General features: G+C 37.9%; 1 protein-coding gene across 1 annotated transcript in view; it reads left to right on the forward strand.

Moving 5' to 3' along the window:
• Positions 1-12779, forward strand: part of LOC126248026 (muscle calcium channel subunit alpha-1) — a 922345-nt gene that overhangs the window by 591962 nt on the left and 317604 nt on the right. The window contains exon 17 of the mRNA XM_049948623.1: positions 4151-4260. Coding sequence (XP_049804580.1) covers positions 4151-4260 — 110 coding nt within the window. The remainder of the gene's footprint in view (positions 1-4150; positions 4261-12779) is intronic.

Here is a 12779-nt window from a genome sequence, read left to right on the forward strand (position 1 = left end):
TGCTAGTGACTACTTTGAAGGACAGTAACAGCTGCAAGCAAGTAACTCTTTTGTATTGGTTGTGAATAAATAGTTGCCACTATTTAAGTTCCAACCCTCATACATGCTTCTGTTCATTGCTGTAAGTGTCAAATTTCTCACTGAGATAGAATATTACTGATTTTTTTAATCCAGTTTGCTGAACACATATATCTTTCTACTTGCTTTAGTTGTCCTTTATACTTTGGTAATCATTGTTGGCAAAACCGTGTCATGGTCACTGATACCAGTTTTGGTGTGGGCATCCTCAAATAGGTCAGGTTCATTTGTTGCCCTTAGATTCAATGTATTTCCGTCATGAGTGGGGTTCCAGGCTTTCTTTTCAAAATTGTTTTCAGAGAAGTTATTCAATAATGTCTTATCATGCCCACCACTAACAAAACTGTAATTTTCCCAATTCACTGTCAGATGATTAAAGCCTCCACCAGTGATTATAATATGATTGGGGAATTTACGTACAAGCAGCCTGAGGTTTTCACTAAAGTTTTCTGTTATATCAGGAGGTGAGTCTAGCTGGCAATAGAAGAATCCAATTACCTTTTTATGCCCACCCTCATACTGAGTCTTACCCAGACAGTCTCGCATGCAGCTTCAATTTCTCTCTTGGTGGACTCAAGTTTCTTGTCTACTGCAACAAAGACACCGTCTCCATTTCCATTAGCCTGTCCTTTTGATAAACCCTTAAATTTTCCCCCAAAATTTCACTGCTATCAATTTCAGGTTTCAACCAGCTTTCTGTACCTAGCAGTATGTGAGATTCACTGCATTTCTGGACCACTTCAAACTCTTGAACTTTGTTGTGAATGTTTCAGCAGTTAAGTACTAGGATTTTAATATTCTCACCTGTAGGGGACATTATTTTTATTTTATAGTTATACTTCTTAGTCTCCTGCAGCTGTCATTATCTGGACTGGATGGATAGTTGCTTCATCTTAAAATAAAATTAAAAAAAAAAAAAAGATCTTGTATGCACCCCATGAACAGTGAGCTACCTGGGTAGCAGCCTCTAATCTGTAGCACACATGTGACCCACTTAGGGTGATTCTACAGTTCTCAACCTTATGGTGCAAGTCCAGGAAGTCACAGCCTAGCTTGTCACAGGACCTCTAAAGTCTTTGGTTCAGCATTTTGCACTTGACTCAGAATCAGAGGACCTTGATCAGTTCTGGTGACAATGCTGCAAATTGTGTCACTGGAGCTTTATGAGCAAGGCTGGTCTTCTCAGTGTGGAATGATTGAAGTATGTCCTCAGAGCCCAGACAACAGGCACCGTTTGCTCCAACATGCACCACAATCTGCAGTTGGTTCAACCATGTTCCATCAATAGCTGCTGGAATAGCCTCTTCATCATGTTGAATGAGGCTTCCAGACATGCACAATAAGTTTAATAAGGGACAAAGATGGTTTCCCCAAAACAGCCAGAGTGATTCCCATTGGCTCAGTTTCAGTGAAGACAGTGTCTTGAACTTGTTGGTTAGGGGTGTTGGTATAACATACTGAGTCCTCCCTGATCCCTGACTAACATGTACAGGATGCCTAGATCTACCATTGACATGCCACTCATAGTCAAGTGGATGAGTAATGACAGATCCCACATTTGCAGAGGAGACAGGACCCACAGGAGATGTTAGTACTGTATGTACCTCTGGTACCACAGGTGTATGACTGTTGCGAGCTCTTCCAACCCACTGATTCACAGTAGCTGCCAATCATTTGACAATAGTCAGGCGATTTCCAGCTATTTATGAACATCAACTAACTCATCTTGCATTTGAGACCAGCAGTCACCATAAGGGTGCATATTGGTTGGTGCAATGTTTTACAGGACAATGAACAACTAACTTTAAACTAAGGCTGCTGATTATCTTTTAGCCTGCTGATTATCTTTTAGCCTGCTGATTATCTTTTAGCCTGCTGATTATCTTTTAGCCTGCTGATTATCTTTTAGCCTGCTGATTATCTTTTAGCCTGCAGATTATCTTTTAGCCTGCAGATTATCTTTTAATCTGTTGAACTAAATTTTTTAACTAATGCCCTATAAGAGTTGAAGCAAATACACAAAACAAGATTTCTATTAAGGCAACAGAAAATCTGTGGTAAAATTGCTATTTTTCTTTAAAAAATTGAGGCTAATAATAGTCTGACAAACTTGAAAATAGATCTAATTCACAATAAATGTAGGTAATATATACTCCTCTAGAAATGGAAAATTAAAAGTAATGCAATTTGTTAGTTACAATATCCACTAGAGTAACTAAATCACAAATACTGATTTAATACAGTGAATTAGTTTATGCACAGGACAATGGTAACTTCTGAAAATTCTCAAAAATGTACTTTTATTTGCACTTATCTACAATGAAATTCATGGTGATGTATTCATTGGCAGTTATTGTGTATCATAAGTGCTGACTTGTGATGAAATAAGTTAGCGTCGACTCTTGTAACTTACAAATTTTCAGAAATATAGTTTTGTAATCGTCCAAAGATTCTAAAAAATAACCTATTTTTCTCATAATTTTTACAGTGGGATTAGAGAACAGTTGTTTTGAACAAGGATACACCTACTGGTCTCAAGAAGTTTAATAAATCACAGAAACGTTTAAGCCTACTATTGACAATAACCGTATGAGTTGAATGCGGTACTTGCAAATGTTGAAAATTTCACAATATAGAACAACACAAATGAGTATTGATACAATCAATGAAAGATTATGTAAGAGTGATTCAAACAGTAAAATTGTGAAATTCTAGAATTTCAAATCAGCACACAAATCTGACACATGTGGTCTGGCACTGATATACATGATCTCTCAAAATCAGTGAAAGACTTTTCAGATACTGTAATTTTTACTGGTGGTGATAAAGGGATCTAACTTGGTCAAACTACAAGCAGACAGTATAATAGCTGAATTGACTTACCATTAGCTCACTGAAAATAATGTAAGTCCTAAGTTTAAGAAAATCCATAATACCCACCTTTAAAGAAATAACATAGCACTTGAAATAGGTGTTAATTGTCACATGCTAGATATATATCTGTGTGAAAATTTCATTTATGTACAACTCAATACTGTAATACAATGATATAATAAAACTGAATAACAAAATTATGGAAAGGATAGATTGCTTCTCACCACATAGAGGAGGCATTGAGTCGCAGACAGGCACAATGAAAAAGACTACTAAAATATTAAGTGTTCTGATGAACTCCTCTTTCTGAATTATAAATATAGTTTACATGTTAGCATCAAAAAAATGAGTCAAAATTTCCCAACAAGTTTTACATTCTTATTCATGTTATTAATAACATGCTCAATAACAGACACTAGGGAATTCAAATTCTCCATAAATTTAAAAATAAATAACAACCAAGTGTACTTGAGTTTGATACTAAAAATTGCTTTAAATATTATATGCAGTAACTTTCTGAGTTAAATAAAAATCCATTTGTAGAATATGTAGATAATTCTTTTCCTTTAATGGTATTAATGCACACTGCAGCATGTAGAGAAAGCTTCAGTTCTGCAATTGGCAATAATGATGTATCATACAAAAGTGTGTTGCAACTGTTCTTTCTATTTACTAATGTATTCCTGGAATTTTTACAGTTCCTTGAAGACTTTGCTTTGTGTTATGATAAACAGATCATGGAGTCTAAATGGTAATTTGCATTTGTGCTTTGTGTAGGCAATAAATTCATTTGTAAATCTTCGTGCATATAGAGTGGTTATTTTTAAGATAGTGTAGTACCAGGAGATCATTATGAAATGTTGTTAGAGCGGTAGCTTATCTTTTCCACTGTTTAAATGTCCTGTTGTATCCTGCATGATGTGTCAACCATTAATCCAGGTGCCATCATCATTATCCCTTAACTCTCTGCTCTCTGTCTCATATTTTCCCATTCTTATCAAATATATTGATGGTACTTCTTTTGCTGCTGTAGAAAGTTGTCATTTTTGTTGTTCATATTGTTCCTGTGCATTGAAAATGTGTTCTGGCAAGAAATTATCACAAATGTATATTTATTTGGAAATAAAAGTAGATAATGACTGTCAGTGTTGTGAGAATCTAGTGATTTTCAAATTTGGGTATTTTCAATATATTTCAGGCTGAGAAACAGCAGAAATCTCACAGTGGATCCCCTTCTCGAGGAGATGAAAATGTAGACAGCAGAACAAGTGAAGAGGATCAGGATAGAGACAGAGATGGTACAGAAATGTAAGATAATCTAATGCTTATGCGAGAATAGCGTAGAGTATTTTGCAAGACGTAGCTGTTCAGGTCTGTGAATACAGCTGAACAGTGTTTAGTGGTCATAAATCTTTTTATGCAGAAATAACTATTTGTGACAGTTTTGTCTGTTATGTCTGCTACTTATTAATAATTAGTTGTGTGTTTCACTTTAATTTTCTTATTGTCACATAGTAGTTTAACTTAAAAATTTTCAAGTTCGTGGGAGTCTGTTCATTGTCCAATTGTAATCCATTTGACATTCATTGTGGTGTAAAGGTGAATGCCTCATAAGCCTACTTGAGAAGTTATTGTCACACAAGTTTAAACTGAGATGTTTCCTAATCTAAATAAGATCAAGGTACAGTAACCGCTTGGGTAGTTACATGTTCCATGGTTTTGTTATTACTTAATAAATTTGCTGAAATGAGATTTAAGTGAACTATTTTTGTTTACTATACCTTTTAATAATAGTTCACTTAATATGATACTTCATAAATGTTCATGTACGAAAAATAACTTTAAAATTAATTAACATGGTGGTTATTGATTATCTTGGATAAGCCAATGGTGATTATCCATACTCAATGTGCAGTATGATTTTTGTGGCTACAAAGTGCAAACATTTATTTTTGAAAAATGAAATAGTTGTAACTATTTTATTATTTGTGAGTGGCATGTGACATAATGAGAAATAAGTACAGTAGAGTCCCGTTAATCCGAAATAATTGGGAGCAGGCCTTGTTTGGAGTACCGATTTGTTTGGATTAGCTGGAATTACGGTGACAAGTTTCTAGAATAAAGTATACCAAGCAGATAAGTAGCTACACCATGGTAACAAATGGGAACAAGCGGGGGAACAATGGCTTACTCTCACTCCCTGCCCTTGTTGTTGTGCATTGTTGAGACCTTTGTAGTGTCTGAGGTCAGTGCACTGCCAGTTGGCTGGCAAAGTGCTTGATTATGTTAGTTATCGATCGCTGGCATGCGTAACAGTTTTATTGTATTCGTTCAGGTGCAGTGGTGTACTTTTTTTTCATCATGAGTAAACGGAAACATACAATGTTAACTCTCAAAGAAAAACTGAATGCTTTGAAGTGAATAGACAATGATGAGAATGTATCTAAACAAGCAACAGAACAGGGTGTTGGTAAAGCAATCATTTGCCATTGCAAGAAGAACCGAGTGAAGTGTGAACAGTTCTGTGCAATGTCTTCAGGAAAAACACTAAATTCGGCAGCCATTGAAACAGTCTAAGTGCAATAAAGTAGATGAAGCTGTTTTCCTTTGGTTTACACAGGAAAGAGAAAGGGGAACTCACTCCTTTGAGTGGAGCAATGGTTCAGGAGAAGGCTGTTTACCTGAACAAGTTAATGAATGGTGATGAGTCTTTTAGTGCGAGTACGGGTTGGTTGGGCAGATTCAAAAAAAGTGAAGGAACCCGTCAGCTAACAATTACTGGAGAGAAGCTTTCTTCTGACTGTGATACAACAAAGGAATACTTGGGTGAGTTTGAAAAAATGATAAGAGAGGGAAACTTTTCTCCCCAACAAATTTATAACGTTGACGAGACTGGCCTTAATTTTAGAGCATTGCCAACATAAAGCCTAACATCAAAAGCAGAAGACCACGTTCTAGACCTTAAAATATGCAAAGATCATGTGACTTTATTAGCATGCAACAACACTGCTGGTAATCACAAGCTGCCTTTAATTCTGATCGGCTAATTTGTTAGGCCCAGAGCTTTTAAAAACTGCAACATGAAGTCTCTGCCTGTTTATTATCACAACCAGAAAAAAGCATGGAGGGATGGCAAGATGTTCAAAGAATGGTTTCATATCCAGGTTGTTCCCTATGTTTGATAGTTTTCTAAGGAAACTCATTTGTCTCCCCATGCAATCCTTTTGATTGATAACATGCCGCCAGCCAGTGAGGCCGAGCGGTTCTAGGTGCTTCAGTCTGGAACCGCGTGGCCACTACGGTCCCAGGTTTGAATCTTGCCTCAGGCATGGATGTGTGTGATGTCCTTAGGTTAGTTAGGTTTAAGTAGTTCTAAGTTCTAGGGGACTGATGACCTCAGATGTTAAGTCCCATAGTGCTCAGAGCTATTTGAACCGTTTTATAATGCACCATCTCACCCCAGCACTGAGGAATTATGTGATGGTGAAATTGTGGCAAAGTTATTGCTGCCAAATGTTACACCACTTCTACAGCCAGTGGACCAGGGCATACTGCAAACATTAGAACTGATTTACAGAAAATATTTTTAAGATTGCTGATCCAAGATGATAACATTCCTTTACTGGACAAAATAAAAAAGACCAATGTGAATGATGTTGTTTATTGAGCCACTGAGGCATGGCAGAACATTTCAGAAAATACGCTGAGAAAATCATGGAGAAAACTGTGGACATCTCTTGAATTTCAAGACAACCTAGTTGAAAATGAAGAGGAAAATGTACTGCCAGACAATCCCTGTATGTGAAGAAGCTAGTGAAGAAGATGGGGCATGTGTTGAGAACCTTACTGACACTGAATTAGTTGCTGCTGTGACTCAACACCAGGAAGAAGTGGACTGCTATGACGGAAGTGATAATGAGCCTAAAAGCGGCAAAGGAGAGCTGGTGCCACACAATGATGTAGCAAAAGCCCTTCACCTCATGGTATGTTATTTGGAACAACAGTCCACTGCTACACCTGCTGATTTGATATTTATGAGGTGATGGCGCAACTATGTGTCATATAACAGACTGTCTTCATTACACCAAAAAACAATGATTGAGTTTTTGTCATCCAAAAAGGAGAGATAAAATGTCCACTGTATTTTAGCAAGTTTGACAGCTTTTCTTTGATTTTTATGCATTACTTAAACCTAATGTTTTCATGCCAATTTTTCTAATACATGTTTGCTGAACTGTGTAAATTAAAATAGTGTCTATGTACAGCAGTTTACCACACAGTTTTCCATACTTAGACTAACATTTCTGATGTTCAGATTAACCGAATGTTCAGATTACCACAGTTCAGATTAGCGGGACTGTGCTGTACTTGCAAGTTACAGACTTCAGGACAGCACATACAGTGTTTAAATATTTCACAAGTGACTGAGTTAATCATAAGAAAATCATCTCTTCTCAGACTTTCAGTTTTAATTTTATATAATAATATTTCGAAGAAAATTAAACTTTTGTTTCTTCTAAAAATATTTGTATTAGAACAGATGAAGAAATGCTCTTCTTAGGAATAATTTATATGATAAAAAATAGCTTTACACTACGCCTTTCCATCTCTCTGTACTATCACTGCACATGCATGGACACCGCTGGTGGCTCCATGTCCATGAATGTGCTGCTATGCCTCGTATACATCCTTCAGTGGTTTGAAAAACTGACTTCAGGTCCATAAACATATTACTATGTCTCATTCATTTCCCCCTCTCATACATTCAGTATAGTGCCATTTGTATACTGGTGCATGTTTTAATGCTGCCAACGATATTTTGCATTAGTCTTCACCACATCTATACAATTATGATGACAATGGAGGACTATACAAAGATGCAGCTCATGTGCAGGAAGGCCATTTGGAGCTCCGTTTTTATGCACTGAAAGTGAAACTGTAATTTTACAACTATGAGAGGTAAAATGTGTATTCATGTTTCTTTTTGTTATTAAATATGGTGACATTCTGATCTAGTTCGATATGCACTTTATGATAACTTCATAGTTTCTTAATCTATACCTATATTGCTACACTAACATGATAAAAGTGATGGGATACCTGCTAATATTACGTCAGACCTCGTTTGGCCCGGCATGGTGCAGCAAGTCAACATGGCATGGACCCAACAAGTCGTTGGAAGTCCACTACAGTAATATTTGGCCATGCTGCCTCTGTAGCCATCCATAATTGTGAAAGTGTTGTCGGTGCAGAATTTTGTGCATGAATTGATCTCTCAACCTGGGTGGCCAAATCGATATCTCAAATTGTCCAGAATGCTCTTTAAACCAATTGTGGCCCAGTGGCATGGTGCATTGTCAGCCATAAAAATTCCGTCATTGTTTGGGAACATTGCATCCATGAATGGCTGCAAATGGTCTCCAAGTAGCCAAACATTACCAATGATTTGTTTGGTAGGACCAGAGGACCCAGTCTATTATATGTAAACACAGCCCACACCATTTTGGAGCTACCACCAGCTTGCATAGTGCCTTGTTGACAACTTGGGTGCATGGCTTCATGGGGTCTGTGCCACACTGAAACCCTGCCATCAGCTCTTACCAACTGAAATCAGGACTCATCTTACCAGGCCACATTTTCCAGTCATCTAGGATCCAACCAATACGGCCACAAGCCCAGGAGAGGTGCTGCAGGCCATATAATGCTATTAGAAAAGGCACTCACATTGGTCATCTGCTACCATTGCCCATTAATGCCAAATTTCACCACACTCATGTAACAGATACATTTGTGGTACATCCCACATGGATTTCTGTAGTTATTTAACACAGTGTTGATTGCCTGTTAGCACTGAAAACTCTGCACATGTGCTGCTGCTCTTGGTTGTTAAGTGAAGGTCGTCAGCCACTTCATTGTCTGTGATGAGAGGTATTGCCTGAAATTTGGTATTCTTAACACACTCGTGATACTGTGGATCTCAGAACATTGAACTCCCTAACAATTTCTGAAATGGAATGTCCTATGCGTCTAGCTCCAACTACTGTTCCATGTTCAAAGTCTGGTAATTCATGGTGTTTGGCCTTAATATTGTTGAAAACCTGTTCACATGCATCACATTTGGATATACATATTTAGCATCAGCAAAGCATCGCTGGGTTTGCTAGTAGTCTTATATCTACAGATTCTTAATTTATGTATAGTCCTTTGTGCACAAAGTCTTAATTTACCTATACTTTAATTAATATCACCTGTTCTGATTTTTGTTCATATTCACTATTTAATTTATATATTAGTTACTGTTGATTTTCCCCCTTCTTTGTCTTCCTCTTCTTCTACCACTACAACTTCCGCTGTTGCTTCTGCTGCTGCCATTGTTTTCTTATTCTAGAAAGAATGTTTGTATAATCACAGAAATGCCATGCTAAACATTTAGTTTCAATCTGCTAAATACACACTCAGTAAGAATATCTGATTATTTGCATCTGTAAACCTGAACATCACATCTGTTTGAAGCACATCATAAATAAAAAAATAACCTGTGTTAGGAAATTGCTGTATCTGTTGATTCCTTGCAGTGTATGGAGAGAGACCTGGCACTGGTAGATTCCTGCAGTATGTACACACCGTATCCCCAAGTATCTCGCTACTTCAGGAATACATTCAGTAAAACTGCAGAAATTTTCTGCAGGCACACAGAGGTCCCACAAGTGAATTTGACTAGAATTCAGAAGATCAGTTTCCAGTGCCCACGCCATGCTTCTAGTGGACAACCATCATTCCTTTTTGTTCCCCAGTACCCCCCCCCCCCCCCATCCTCTTCACACCCCTCACCCTCTTTGCACCCCCCATCTTCCTCTTCGTAGCCCGCCTTTGTCTTCCTCTTTGCGGCCCCACCTATGCCTTCCTCTTTGCAGCCCTACTTTTGTGGCTCTGTTTTTGTTTTGTTTATCTCATGTGCTCCTAGACCCCACATATCTCCTCATTATCCGTCTATTATAGGGTAAACAGCGTACATGTTCTAATATAAAACATGTACTAATTTGTCCTCTTTGTTTGAAAGAACACGTATGCCATGTTAGATTAAAATATATAGGGCTCAGTTCTAAAGAAGAAATGGAAATTTTATGGCAAAATCTGTTGTACCTTTTTATTTTCATAATAGTGACCTTCATTTGTGTATTGTAGAGATCAGAAATACAGCAATTATGAGCCTAATTGTTGAGGTTTGCAGACATTAGAAACATTACTGTTATGTCAGTCTTATACTGATTACCTTCCTTTTCACTACAATTCTGCAAGTTTGATGAGTCTGGAATGGCAGCACTGCAGTTGCTTCTTACTTGTTGAATCATTCCTCCTTCCTGAAGCATGTAGGGAAGTCAAGGCTAATCATGACTTAATACTGATGTTTAATGTATGATCTTTCTGTTATTGAGCAGCACTGACAGGGTGAAAATGACTGACTGTCAGATTCAGATGGTCTCTAATAGTGAGAGTTTTGTGGGACTTGGGGAGGGTCTAAAACAAAATTGTGCTGCATTGTGTACAATTCCAACATGTTCCATGAGGGAAAGAGTGATGTATGGAAAGAGTTCCTTGCTATAGTCCGTGCCACAGATGAAAAATGTACAAAGTTCATCCCGTGCAAACAAAGTGGTTGCATTCTTGTTTATTCCACCTCCACTATCAGAAAACATATGTGCTCCAGCGAACAAAAATGGGATACAGAGCGACTTCACTCGTATGTTACTGCAACTAAAATGTATGCAGCTTTATTTTAGTAATTAACCACAATTTGGAGAATACCCTTCATCATCATGTCCTGTTCTCTTGTACTGCCATCACAGACTTAATAATGTGTTTAAAGTGTGTGTTTGTGTAATCATAATTATTGGACATTCTTTGCATAGAGATTAAAAATTAAAATGAATTTACAGCAGTCTTCAAAATGGTTTTATCCATAGACATACATAAAGAGAGTGCAAAATGTAATAGGACATAGAGAATGCTTCACTGAACAATTTTGAGGTAGAGTACCTGGGGTCAAACAAGCCAGCTTAAGGAGATATGGAAGTAAACTTGTGTACCGCTTTGTCTAGCATTACTATTTTTCACCTTATTTACAACTAACATGCATACAAGTTTATGCATAGTGTGCTGTTTATTTATATATACATTCTTTATTTCCTGCAAGGAAATAAGGACAATGAGTCTGATTACTAGGAAGTCATGATGCAATTTTGTTTACTTTACTTGTCCATAAGGTGGCTCTGTTGCATTGTATTTACATTGACTCATGGCAGAATGTGCTATGAATCAACGACTGACCCATTTATTACTCAATGTTATTCAGACATGTACACTAAAATATGATGGGGAAGTACCAGTATAGCTTTGCAGAAATCACTGACATGCACTTTGTGTATGGGGAAATATGTTGAATGCTCTCTCTGCTGAGAGGCTATACAGGGAACAATTTACTAACAGGCATCATCTGTCATGACAAGTGTTTATTTCTCTTGATTGATGAATGCAGGAGACTGGTTCATTGGAAATAAGAAACAGGTACCTGGTAACATGAGGACCACTCGCCCACCTGATTTTGAAGAGGTGGTGCTGGAATGTGTTGCAGTGGACCCCACTACAAGTACTAAAAATGGGCACTGTACGCACTAGTATGTGGCGAGTACTTGACAAACAACAATTGCAACCACATCACCCCCAACAATTCCGTGCAATACGTGTGACACTTTGAACCAAGGATCACATTGTGTCAGTGGTTGCTACAATGATCAATTGATCAACCAGATTTTATCCAAATCATGCTATTTACTGATGGGGCCTCATCTGATCCTGATGTATTTCACATAGAAGGAATAGCTATGCGTAGGATGAGGAAAAGTCTCATGCTGTAGTTGAGTCACACCATCAAGTACATTTTGCTGTGAATATCTGGGCTGACACTGTAGGTAACATTTTCATTGTGCCATACCTTTCTACCTGGTCATCTAAATGGTGATGTGTACTTGACGTTCATGCAAAGGTTCATGTTGTTGGAGAATGTACACTTGGCTGTTAGTGAGAGGATATGGATTCAACATGATGGTTCACTGCTTCACTTTAGTGTGGATGTTGGCAATTTTTTCAGTGCTGTATTTCCTGGTTGCTGGATTGGAAGGGGAGGTAGTACTCCATGGCCTGCAAGGTCACCTGACCTGAATGCCCTTGATTATTTACTATGGGCATGTCTAAAGTCACTTGTGAATGGGATCCCAGTGGATACGCAGATGGAGTTAGTTGGCAGAATTTTAGCTGCCTGTGATGTGACTCAAAACACACCAGGGATATTTGTCAGAGTGCATCAGAATCTTGTTCACTGATGTCATGCTCGCATTGAGGTTGATAGCCATCAGTTCAGCACATTTTGTAATATATAGTTCAAATGGTATGTTCACTGTGTCAGTAATGGTCTTTGCAGTTAGCTGTAAGTAATGTAAATAAAAAATATACAGTTATGTGATTTTATTCCCATTATCTCATTAAGCTGGCTTCTCTGTCCCCAGGTTCCCTACCTGAAATCGTTCAGTGGAGTGTCCTCTATGTCCTGTTAAATTTTTGCATGCTCTTACAGAAAAATCCTTTATACGACACAAGCGCATGCATGCACGTGTGCGCCACCCCCCCCCCCCCCCCCCCCCCCACACACACACACGCTTGTGTGCATACATATACACATATGTACATAAATGTACCTGTCACTGCTGACTGGTCAGTCATTGTATCGGTATATAGGGTGTTCATTTTAATTGAACACATTGAAATATTTT

The sequence above is a fragment of the Schistocerca nitens genome, chromosome 3, assembly GCF_023898315.1.
Source record: "Schistocerca nitens isolate TAMUIC-IGC-003100 chromosome 3, iqSchNite1.1, whole genome shotgun sequence".
NCBI classification, from domain to species: Eukaryota; Metazoa; Arthropoda; class Insecta; order Orthoptera; family Acrididae; genus Schistocerca; species Schistocerca nitens.